This window comes from Perca flavescens, chromosome 13 (assembly GCF_004354835.1).
Source record: "Perca flavescens isolate YP-PL-M2 chromosome 13, PFLA_1.0, whole genome shotgun sequence".
In the NCBI taxonomy this organism is placed as follows: Eukaryota; Metazoa; Chordata; class Actinopteri; order Perciformes; family Percidae; genus Perca; species Perca flavescens.
This window is the reverse complement of record NC_041343.1, coordinates 27,504,640-27,517,002: the sequence shown is the minus strand read 5'-3', so window position 1 is coordinate 27,517,002 and position 12,363 is coordinate 27,504,640. Positions and strand designations below refer to the sequence as shown.

General features: G+C 40.2%; 1 protein-coding gene across 10 annotated transcripts in view; it reads right to left on the bottom strand.

The window, feature by feature from the left end:
• Positions 1-12,363, bottom strand: part of ncam1a (neural cell adhesion molecule 1a) — a 272,159-nt gene that overhangs the window by 85,988 nt on the left and 173,808 nt on the right. For all 10 annotated transcript variants that reach the window (XM_028594811.1, XM_028594813.1, XM_028594807.1 and 7 more), the window contains exons 2-3: positions 2,789-2,863; positions 1,212-1,421 (exon numbers count right to left, since the gene is read on the bottom strand). In XM_028594811.1, the coding sequence (XP_028450612.1) occupies positions 1,212-1,421; positions 2,789-2,863 (285 nt within the window). The remainder of the gene's footprint in view (positions 1-1,211; positions 1,422-2,788; positions 2,864-12,363) is intronic.

The following is a 12,363-nucleotide window of genomic DNA, read 5'->3' as shown; positions in this document are numbered from 1 at the left end:
CCATATCCCCACGCAGAAGGAAGGGTGCTCATGGATGAGAGGCTCATGCTCGTGACAGCGCGAGATGTAAAAACTAATGCCATCCTCCTCATGGTACATCCTAAATCAGATCTGCTAGAATGGTCGACAGTGTTAGGTCTAGGCATGGGGAGTAGGGATTGGTTGGAGTTAGGGTATTAAGGGTAAGAAAACTAGGGTAAGCCAATCAGTGGCAGAATAAGGCAGAACAAGGCGGGCCATGAGGAACATCCTATGACGTCGTCACGGTTAGCAGATTCGATCCAGCACCTACCCCTCCTCGGCTGAGCTGTAACATTAGCTAGCTCAGGTGAGCTAGCAGTATCGATTGGCTACAGTTACAGCTCAGCCGAGCCTTTTGTCCATGAGTATGCTTCCTTCTGCACGGTGATACAGTTGGCGGGTGTAAACCAGATCTGTAGATTATTTTGAGTAACTGAGTCATGATTTTCGAAAAGAGACATTGATGTTGAGTTTTTCAAATGTCACAAATCTAGTTTCATTATATTCCGGAGATGGCAGAATTTTTCTACGGCCTATCTCCAACCCTGGGCAACTCGCACCAAAACATTCTAGACTGATAAATGGCATCACATGTAAGAGGAAAAATATGTATTTAAAAAAAGTCATAAAATAAATGACATTTGTATTGTATTAAATGGTTTTGCCAGAAACAAATTGCTGCCTGGATTATGTTGACTGGAAAAGAGCATTGCCAGTGAACATAATCCAGGCAGCAAATACATTTCCATTTTAACATTGTCAAAATCAATTAGTAAAATACAAACGTAATTTCTAGGAGACAGAGTAAGGTTAGCAGTAATTGCTATGTTCTTGTACTGCACAGAGAGAGTTTCCTGTCTCTCCAATGCCAACAGTCTTATTAAAATAATGCTAAAAAAAACGGTTCTCTCATAGTGTAAATTAAAATCACATAATACAGAAGGCAATATATTTCTTTCTGTATTAATACAAATTAGTGTTGAAAAGATGAGATGTGGGGTGCTTGGATAGCTCACCCGGTTAAGCATGCTCCCCATGTATTAAGGCTCAGTCCTTGACGCAGCGGCCACGGGTTCGATTCCGACCTGCGGCCCTTTGCTGCATGTCATTGCCCCTCTCTCTCCCCTTTCACATCTTTAGCTGTCCTGTATAATAAAGGCCTAAAATGAAATTTGAAAAATGACACTTACGGAAGATCTTCACTTGGACTGTGGCTTGGGCCTCCTTGTCCCCGTTCTTTGCCACACACTTGTAGATACCGGCACTGTCCACGTTGGCGTGGTATATGGTAAGAGTCGACGTGGTTTCATCGGCACGGTTCACAAAGATGTCTGGCATATTGGGGAGGATCTTCTCCCCACTGGGGGCATACCAGTCTATGTCTTTAGCATCTCCCACCACTGAAATACAGAAAATGAAATAAGAGTGAGTCAAGGAAGCAAGAATTCGTCACCACAGCTGCCATATAAATGATAACCACAATATAATAACAGGTTCGTTATTGAAAAAAATGTAAATCCGGTTTTGTAGTTTGTTGTAATTTTGATTTAGCATAGCTATGCCTCGTGCTTTGTTAGATATTTGGATTTGAACCTCCAACATTATTTGATTACAATTTAGATGGATTTTGCATGCGTTCAGAGTGCATTATCTCTACATTATAGAATAATGTAGCCTATTCAGTTACATCCCTAATGTATTACATCATGGATGTGAAACTACTTTAACAGGTTTAGGGAAGACTCTGTGCTTGCATGCTAACCAGACTTGTGAACCAGAAATAGAAAATGGCTTGGAAACAGCTTTAAATCAAAACCCACAACCCTAAAGTTAGTCTTTTCAAGAACAGGCTAAATATAAAAACGATCATTTAAAAAAAAAAAAAAAAAAAAGGCAAGTGCGAACCGAGACATTTCTTGTTTCCCTGACACACACTGCAATCTCATCTCTTAAGGAACACAAAGTGTCCTAAATGCACTTTGACATCCTTTTGAATGGGAGGATTAGAGTTCAAGCTGAAGCTACGTTCTTTCATAGAGCAAAAAAGAAAAATCGCTACCTTCAAGGAGTCACATTTCACCTGCACAAACATTCGTTCTCAGAGAAAGTTTTCTGTGTAGCAACAGGTCTGTACGGGAGTTTGAGTATACAGCAATTTTCTCTTTTAAAATGGTCACTTCACCCAAGCTAAAGAAAAAATATTTTCATACTTTTAGTGGTGGTTAAAACCACAACTACTTGCATGGCTAGATACTATTTTGATTTGTAATAGAACTGTTTATGGACCTGTATAGGCTCTGAAATCAGAGTTTGATAATAACTATGACCCCCCCGACAGGCATGATTTTATCCATGTAAGGAATGTTCTATAATGTCAGACAACTGACCCACCTAATGCAAATGCCACCATTCTCAGACAAGCTGACAACTGCCCATGTACATTCAACAGTGAAAACACAGACAGTCTAAGACCTATCTCTCATTATCTCTTCAGACTGCGTCTCTCTCCCACCTTTTCATTACCTTACTGTGATCTCAGCCTCCCACTACCTCCTCAGAAAAGATAAATCAATTCATCTTGTCTTTTGCCTGGAATCTCTTTAATGCTTTTTAATCATAGTATATTCACAAGTACACCAGTCTCATTGTTTAAACTGACTTGTATCAGTTTTATCACATAATCTAAATTAACAATGCCAGTATAGGTATATGAGGTGACATTTGCATCAAGCTGTGTTAATTGCGATATGTCTGAGATCATTCTTACCTTCGCAGAGGAAAAACTTGGACTCTCCTACGCTGATCTCTCCTTGTGTTGGAGTGATTTGCACTTGGATGGCGGCTGTATGAAGAAAAGAAGATAGAACAAAACCTCCATTAGTCTCTGGTAGTAGGGAGAGGAATGGTGACACAGGGGCAAAGCACAATAAGGCAAGGCTCAAAATCCAATTCCTTTGCCTGCTCAAAAGAGCAACCATTTTGCCGGCGTACCCTCTATGAATAAAACTCTGGGATGCAATTTCTTTGCTCAGTAGAGTGCAACATTTCCATGTTCAGATGGGTCATCATGAGTCTAGATTTTGAACAAGGACATTGTTGAACTGTCTGGTTGTTAGCAGGCTCCCTTGTTAAGGATATATTGTACATAGAAGGTATTGCTAACTGTGCAATCAGTTTTACATTTTTCATATTTTAGGTGGCCTTTTTTACTTTTTGAGAAAGGGGTAACTGTTTTGTGTACTCTTGAATATTTTGCTTGGCTATAATCAGGGGCGTATATGTAATTTAAGAAGTGAGGGGGACAGACTGTTTAGGAGGGTGATTTTTTATTGAAAGATCCTCTCCCATTTGTCTCTACAAATCACGAAATCCAAGTAGCCTACATTTCATTTATGATTGATGAAAACACTGATATTTCCATAAACCGTTACCATACTGTCTTACTGCCGCATCTTGCCCAAAGGGAGACTTGCTAACATTTAAACTGGCCACACGGAGGTGGAGCCAATGAACCAAGTATGTGTTAGGCCTACTAAGGTCATCAATATTGTAATATAGTACATTTAAATCTATTACACACAGGGACGTTGGAAGTATTTTGTGGGAGGGGCTGCTGTGTGTGTGGTTGTGTTTGTGTGCGTGGGGGGGTGGAGGGCAACCTGAGTAACGTGCACACTTGCCTTACTTATGGTGCGTTCAAATCAGCTCAGACGTGTTCATGTAAAGTGCGGGGGACATGTCGCCCACATACCCCGTGTCCGCTATGCCCTTGGCTATGGTCAACTGATTATATGACTATTGTTGGCAGTCTTAGTAGCCAGGACACTCAACACTAGCAAGCATGGAACAAGCTCTCAAAAATATGATGCATTGAGCACACTGCTATTTAAAAAAAAAAAATTTGTTTATTGTATTTAGGCTATTTCATAATGGAACCCTTAAAAACACGAGGCACACATAAAAGGATGTCAGTTCCTGTTCCACTCTCCTCTGCCACTTTATCTGATCTCTGAAGTGTTTTTTTCATCTGTATTTCTTAAAAAGTGAAAGATGGCCCTGGAGTTGACGATCCATATTCTCTGGATGAGCATCTAGAGCAGTCATGAGACTAAGCATTTTAATTGTTAACATACAAAAGAGCTACAGCGATGCACATATTATACGTCATTGTAACCGTTTCTCACCTTTCCTGATATTCACCCACACTTTCTTTCAATGCCGTCTTTACCAACTTTCTAACCGTATTCTCTGCTGTCTAAAAATGTCTATGGTGATCGGTCCTCGTTGTCAGTTCTCATAACTCTCATTAGAGTGGCCTCTGTCTGACAAGGTGGTGATGTTTAACCCATGGCTGTCTTGGACTTGTGGGAAACGGTGTTAAATGCAGCTAGAGACATTCAGAGGCATTAAATACACAGCAATAATACATAACCTTTTTTTTTTTATCATTCCTGTCTAGACGAATGGAGTGAGCTGCAACCCGTATTGTTGAGCATGGTTATGCTGTAAAGCTGGATTTTTAGTAATTCCAGTTTGTCTTTTCTATTGTTTTTTTTTATCTTTCAATAGTACGTGTTGCCGTGCAGTGCCAGCGATGACTCCATGGACTTGTGATTTACTCAAAAAAAGCAGTGCTGTCAATGAATCTTGTTCCTGTGACCCTGTGACAATCAACACTCTGACACCTGACGAAGCCAAAGCAAGTCTAAACATGCAGTCAGCCCCTCATGACAGCATTTAACTGGAAAAGAAGGCGGCGCAGTGCAGAAGGATCGCGACTGCGCAGATCTGACTAGCGACAATAATTAAGTTCTCAAGACTGAAAGAAGAATGAGGTATTTCAAATGTTATGCATTTGTTATTAGTTTGGGGTAAGATGATCTTCAGTCCTCAGCAGCAATCTTCAGTACATTAGTAAGACTATCTAAAGATTTATTTTTTCACTGAGTGTTTATATGAGCCACCTGACTGAGCCGTTCCAGGGTGCCCTCGTACTTGTTTACCCCATCCCTGCTTCTCCTGGCAGAGAATTTAAAAAGGCATAATGCTGTAAATCCGAAAATATTCTTTTTTCCCCTGTCTCTAATGCACTTCATCTCTCAGCATCAGCTAAAACTACAGTGACACAGATGATATTTAGGAAAAAGTGCTTCCTGGGTGCTAACAAGTCAAACTCTTACATATTTATTGAAAAAGTGTTAAAATGTGTAATCATTTCCAATAGGCTTAATCCGGGATTCATCATTTGCACGTGTGCACCAGATGTGTACCAGATGACAGGATGACAGGATTCACATGTCCTGTCATGATTTTTTTGTTTAATTTAAGACTCTCTTCAGAGATGTGCAGCACGGGAGTGAAGCACAGACCACAAAGCAGAATCACCACTGAATCGGGATCCGGAGCTTAGCAGAGAAATCCCGCTGAGGCTTCAGCGTGTCACCACTTCACACAAATGAGTGAGTCAGTCTCAGCCCAATTCTCACCAGGAGAATCATGGGAATGGTTTGCAAGGACTCAGTATTTAAAGACAAGTAGCCAACTATTATCCCGGCACAATGAGACGTGGTGGCCTTTGTTTTTGTTTTTCCTGCACACTTCATAATGATGTAATAAATAGCCATCACCATTATTCTGTGAAGCTGGACCTGGTGTATACGGCCTTTACAACAGCATGTGTACACAATTAGCTTTGGGTTTAGAAGCGATTAAAACGTTGTGTTTATCTTGGGCACATTGGAAGCTCTCAAGGGAGATCTTCCAGTGTCAGCAGGGATGATTTGGTCTTCCCCTTGTGGATTTACCTTTTTATTCTGTATGTACACACAAAGTATGCAACCGTGTCAGCATTGCATTGTTCAAAAGCAAATACACAAGTGATCTGGGAGGTTTTGTGATGGTATAGCGTCACACTACTTCACACCACCTTTGCTACTGAGAGAAGACACAGACAGCTACGACAGGTTGCTTGCCAGGAAAACGTGAGCATAAACTGAACGCGAGATGAGTAGGATTTTTTTTCTAAAAGACAAAATACGGAAATAATCCCTCTATATTATCTCCTATTACCCACTAGAAGTGTGTGGCGGTGTCTGTATCTGCAGAGTCCCTGCCCTCTGCCTGTACATTCTTATATTGCTGTGTTCGGGATGTGTTTGGGTGTCAGCCTCTATAAAAACTTAACGACCAGGGGGCCAGATCGTAAGCACGCATCCAAGAGGAAGCTACAAAAATGGTGGACGCAGGGCCAAAAAAACATAGCGAGGCGAAATGCTAAGATAACAAAGCTTGTTCCAAAACGAGAGTGAATCTGGGGTTGGCTTTCACCCGCTGGGGAACACCATGAATCTTGTTAAGCCACTGAAGAGGGGCCAACTTTGAATGTTGTGTTTACAACTGACAAATCCTACTCATTCTGCACGTAAGCATTTGGACGTTAACAAATGCTGTAATTTACCGGGTCAATGACAGTCTTAAATGTTGATTTCCTTAAACTATTCAAGGTGAAAATAATATCTTCCTTATTGTTTAGTCAAAAAGTCATACAAATATTGATTTGCTGTAAAAAACCCTGCCTCTGCCACATAAATGACCTGGTCTTTGTTCCAGGCTATGCAGGCTCTAGAGGCATGGAAAACCACTACCCACAGTATGTTTGCTTTTACAGGCTGGAGGTAGATACAAAGAAAACAACATATCCATGTCCTTCCCTCATCTAGTAAGATCACAGATACCATGCTGCAGACCCTCGCCATGCATCCTAAGAGGAGGACAACTGGCCAAAAATCAACTGATCACATCTGCAACACTAAAAACAACAAAAAGCAGTTCAGGCGGTGTGGGAAAGATAGCTATTCCCTGAGCTATTTTCTCCGTGTACGTCTCTAAATGACCACTTGTGCAGTATCTCCAGGATGAAGTGGGTGTTGAGAGTTTCAGTTATCGAGCTACAGTGTGACTTTGAGTCTCTGCTGAGAGCATGCTGTGAGTAGTGAAATCAAGGTATAGAAGACACTAGATTTAATTAACATAACATCTACAACAACACTTGTTCTTAAAAATCTTTGTTCTAAAGGGAAAAAAAGCCCCAAATATAATAATCTTCAAGTGAACAAGGATGTTTCTGGCTTTTGGATGGGTTGCCTTTCTGCTCGTTCCATTTTTGTTTTAATAACTCTCTTGTCAAAAACATTCTCCCTTTAGACAAGGTAATTATGTAATGATGGTCACATTCATATGGATTCAATTTGGGTTTAACAATTTCTTAAAACCTAAATCCTTTCACTGTGACAAAGTCATGAAGTAACTCTTGTTGTCAACTGTAGACAAATATAGAAATTTGTTGGGGCTATCCAAAAGGAGAACTCTGGATTTACTGTAAAATTTGGTGTTCTGTAAAATAAGGTTTGACAAAAGTGCATAAATAGAGAATAACCCTATAACTGACACATTTATTAAAAGTGATATTTTGTAATAATTATAATATTGTATTGTACAGTACGTTACTACTGTAATGTGTATTTCTTTTGAGAGTTGTGTGACTTTGTGACTTGAAATTTGGATAGACGTGTATTGATGCTTTAGAAAATAGTCAGCAGTAATGTAAATTATATGCATTATGTTGTAAATATACAAACAAAAAATCTAAATACCGGTCATATCCTTTTCATCAAAGCGCTGGAATTAAGGAAGACCGAATCTTAATAAAAAGAATAAAACGGTAAACTAAGAAGCCTAGAAGGAAAGGAGATTTGGGTGAAGGAGGTGTAGATTAACAGAAGGGATTGAAAGTAGTGCTTGGAACAGTGAGGAGAGAGCTTGGATAAAGGATGAAGCTTTCACTCATGACTCCAATCTAATATCTATCCAATAAGCCTGCACCTCACTTTCAGTCCTCTCTAAAGAATCCAAAAGACTTAAAAACAACGATAGAGGGATAGACTTTGTGAGTGGATTATTTAATAGGACCAGTTGGGACCATTTACCAAACTCACAATTACAGTAATAGATAACCACCAGCATGGTACTGGGAATCAAAGCTTTTAGAAAAAGCACTTCAAGGATCCTGCCATTCATTATGCTGGAAGATTAGTATAATTCAGTTTAGCAGTTAGTAATATCCGTACACCGATGTGGATGCAGTGAGTGAAACATAGAGCGTAGGCCTACATAAAAACAAACACATTTGTGAACATGCGGTAAACCGGCTCAGATTTGAGGAGTGGGCTTAAACTAGCTGTGTACTAATGTTGGAGATTGAAACTTAAATATTTCAGTAAGAAACGATACTTTGTTAATGCCAGTCATACATGTAGTATGCTAAAGACAGTCACTGATGTATGGACAACAAAAAACACTGTCCTTAACACACAGTCATGCCAACTAGCTAACTTGGACACAGTAGATCAATACAGCCACACTGTAGAGACCCCCAGGAACATTGTGGTTATCTGGTTCACACATTGGACTTTAACTCATTCCCCGAAAAAAATTCTGACTCAGACACACATAACTACAATCTGCCGTTCTCTCCATGTAGACGTATTTGGGCCATGTCCCTCGCACGTACAGTTTTTGAGGGAAACACAACTCTATTATCAGCGATGACAGTGTCCAGCACCAAACCTAGTGGAACCTGTTCTTTTCTTTGGAAGAAGAAGAAAAAAAAAGAAAAAGACAGGTTTTCCCCTGAAACCATCCCCAGAGCCAATTCCAGGCCACAGCAACCCAAGACACCAGAAGTTATTTCACTGCCTCCACATGGAAGATGGTATCCCACAGTGGTTAGCAGCAGTTCCTCCTCACAGGTATTGTTTGTTCAATAATATATCCTTACAAACTATGTCTTTTAATAACTCATTTGCAACAGTAAATACAAAAAAAAACATGCCAAACAAATTATAGCTTACTTAACTTAAAGCAACACAAACAGTGAACATTTGAACCGTACGGTAACTGCCTTATAATAATAAAATCACACAACCAATTCATTTAATTTTCCCTCTTTCACTATTTCGTCTATTAAAACGTTTAAACTTTTCATAAGCATTTAGGGCAACAGGATCAAAATATAATTGCATTGATATTATCCTTTAATAAACAACGACAGATAGAATCATTTATAAGAGCTCATGGAAATTAATTAATTCACATATACATCCATACATGGACACACAAACACACACTATACCCTGTGTTTGCCTACTTAATAGCTTGCCAGTAGACTGATTATTGAAGTTTAATTTGACAAAGTTAGTAAGAAGTTTGATGCGAGAGCACATTCAAAGCTATGGTGAGCTCAGAAGCGATATTAGCAATGGTGTATTAATTTACTGATAATCCCTTCACACTTTGAAGCAAATATGCCTGCAAGGTTTTAATTCTAATGACCAAAAGCACTGAGAGTTATGGACTTTACAGCCTGCTACTGTAAATAGGCTTTTTAGCATCTTAACCGCAGGGTTCTTAATTCAATGTTTTATGTAACAGCACAAATATTTATACGGGCCACATGTCCATCATTACTTCTTTTAAGGGAGTTTGTAAAGCGAACACACAAGAAGTACATGGTTCCGCTGGGGAAGACCTGAAGTTCGGGGCAGCTCCATTCCTGTGGATCCTTGGATCAGGTTTGCATGCCTAATTGGATCCTGGCAGCCGGCGGTGACTAGCTGCATTACAAAGAGGCTACAACAGTCAGCTGTTGGTGCTTAACATGCAAGTCATGTCGGAGCAAGCACACACACACACTATGCAGGGGCAGACAGCACTGTGTAGGGCCACACTGGGAAGCATACATCGCCAGCGTATACACTTAGAAAGAATTCTGGGGATTCAATTGAACAGCAAAAAGAGATGCAGACAAACTATTTTGTATCTGAGCTTCACTTTTCTCTGCTGTGTACAGTATTTGAATTTGATTGAGTGCTATTGATTGTGAATTCCCAAGGCCTGAAGACATGGGCAAGGAAGACAAAGACCTGAGCTTGAAGCTATCGTTTGTTCCAGCCTCCGTCAAGCTGCGGAACCCTAGATCTTGCAATAGAGCAATGTGCAATAAATACACGAGCACTTGTTGTCAAACACAAAATGTATAGTCAAATGTCTCTGATGTTTTTTATGTGAAGTAACAGACTGTAGCACCGTGTACCCAAGACAAATTTCCCCTCGGGGACAATAAAGTTCACTCTTCTCTACTCGACTCTACACACCTGCCACCTAATGTTACCCTCTCAAAGCTTTCCAACAGCAAACCCATTTTCCCAAAGAAGTCTCATTTTTCCATCCCTTTAAATTAGGTAGACAGGTTGCTCCTTAACTCCCCTCAGGCAGTATGGAGGAGTTAGTGAATTCTTGAGATGTGAGACAATTTCAATCTTAAATTGATGCTATTCCATTTAGTATGAATGTCATGGAGCATTTTTGCTATAAACTAAAAGGAAAGAGAGGTGGGGGAATTTTGGAAGAAGCCGAACACAAACAAAAAAGATACAGAACATGTGACAGAGTTCCAAGACTCCATTTAAAATCCCTCAAACATGGGCGTATGTGGTACGCCTCATTAAACTGAGTCGTAAGGATTTCTGCAACTATGTAAAACTTGCTCTTCAAAATGTGATCTACGCCAGACATTTTGCAGCCCACTCCTCTTGACATAATGGAGAAAGATTATGTTTGCAACCCTTTAGCAAATGCAACACCTGCACAAATATTTGTTCTTTAAGATCTGTGAGCTCACAGTCTCATGCGCAAGCAAAGAGAGAGACACGTTTGGCATATTGAAATGGCATCATTCAATATTGTATTGAATGTATTGTATTGTTGTGAACTCTCGTTTTAATCAGAGAGGGATTCATATGAGCTTGTTGTTTCCCATGATAAATTTGAGCAGTAAGAGAAAGCCATCCCTGAGACCAGGTGAAAGTAGCTCTGTAAGATCTATACTTGGAATGCAATGGGATTTTCTAATGTAAGTATTCACCTCACATGCCCTGTAATGAGGGGGCACTGATGCACAGCTTGCATTTAAGGTAGGACATAGCTGAATCTCTGACTGAATCAAGCCTGTCTCCTCATTCTTAATAATGCAACAAAGGAAAGGGCCTTACATAGTATGTGATACAACTCTTACTCTCATCTAACTTATTCTATTCTTTGAGTCTGAGATCTGAGATAGTTCTTGCAGTCGTAACCCTCCCTAGTGCCCTCCTTTTAAAACCTGAAACAGCATTTATGCAGATTCTTTTACCATTTAAATGGCTTAAACGCTCTTGCATACAATTCTGCATGTTTTGTGGTAGGTGAAGATACAAACTATCCTCTGTGCTGTCAGTCAACCATAGATTTGGGGAAGCTGATGGCATAGAGCAGACTGATGTGATTCAGAAGTCCACTTCCCCTCATCACACATTTTCACAGTCAGATCAGGGATTTAGGTGCTTTCCACAACTGAAAGTCCGACCCAAAGTTCACATTTTTTGTTACATTGTATATATTGATCCAGTTAGTTTTGGATTCACATTGACATGACGCAATAACTACAGTATACATGACATACGTACGTTTGGTCATCATCACGTGAAATGCATCTCCCTATACTTGACATTGATTGGTCTGTAGACGGGCTCTCCAGTCGCCTTGTATTCTCTCTATCTCTTGTCCTCTCGGGAAATTATTTTAGTTTTCTCCAGCTGGGCTAACCACTTCACTTTACCAAGAAGTTGAGACGCAAGACACGGGAACTTTACTTGGGTCTTGAGGAGCTGCATCATTTATTCAGAGACAAACTGAAAGCTACACTGTTCATTAGTACCACTTGACAAATGTACTGATATGTTTTCCTTTTGCCAACAGCTGCCTGCTTTCAGCGCATTTACCGTTACTCTCTCTATCATTCTCTAGAGGCACTGAGCTATTTCTTAAAGGAGCTAAGCTACTTTTATAACATGACGCTGGCCTGCCAGAACTTCCCGTAATGGTCCGTGCCTTCACACGAGAAACGAACCGGACAATGGTTCAGTTTGAACCCGACTGAGACCACTTCTTTTCATCAGACCAAGGTTTGGCGGTTTGGTCTGGACTGTGGTCTGGGGGAGGTTTCACACCTGTCGTTTTGGTTCTAAACAAACTGAAAAGTCTGAAAGTCCGGAACAAATGAGGTAGGTGTCAAATGGCCCCAAAACTAGCAACCAATCTTTCAAACCTCTACCCACTACAGTGCTGTTGACCTACAAAAATACTGCATCATCTCATAGAAAAGAAAACACTTCTAATACATCAGTTATCTTGACACAATGTCTACTGGCAACTCTGTAGCTGAAAACATTCAAAAGACGACATAGA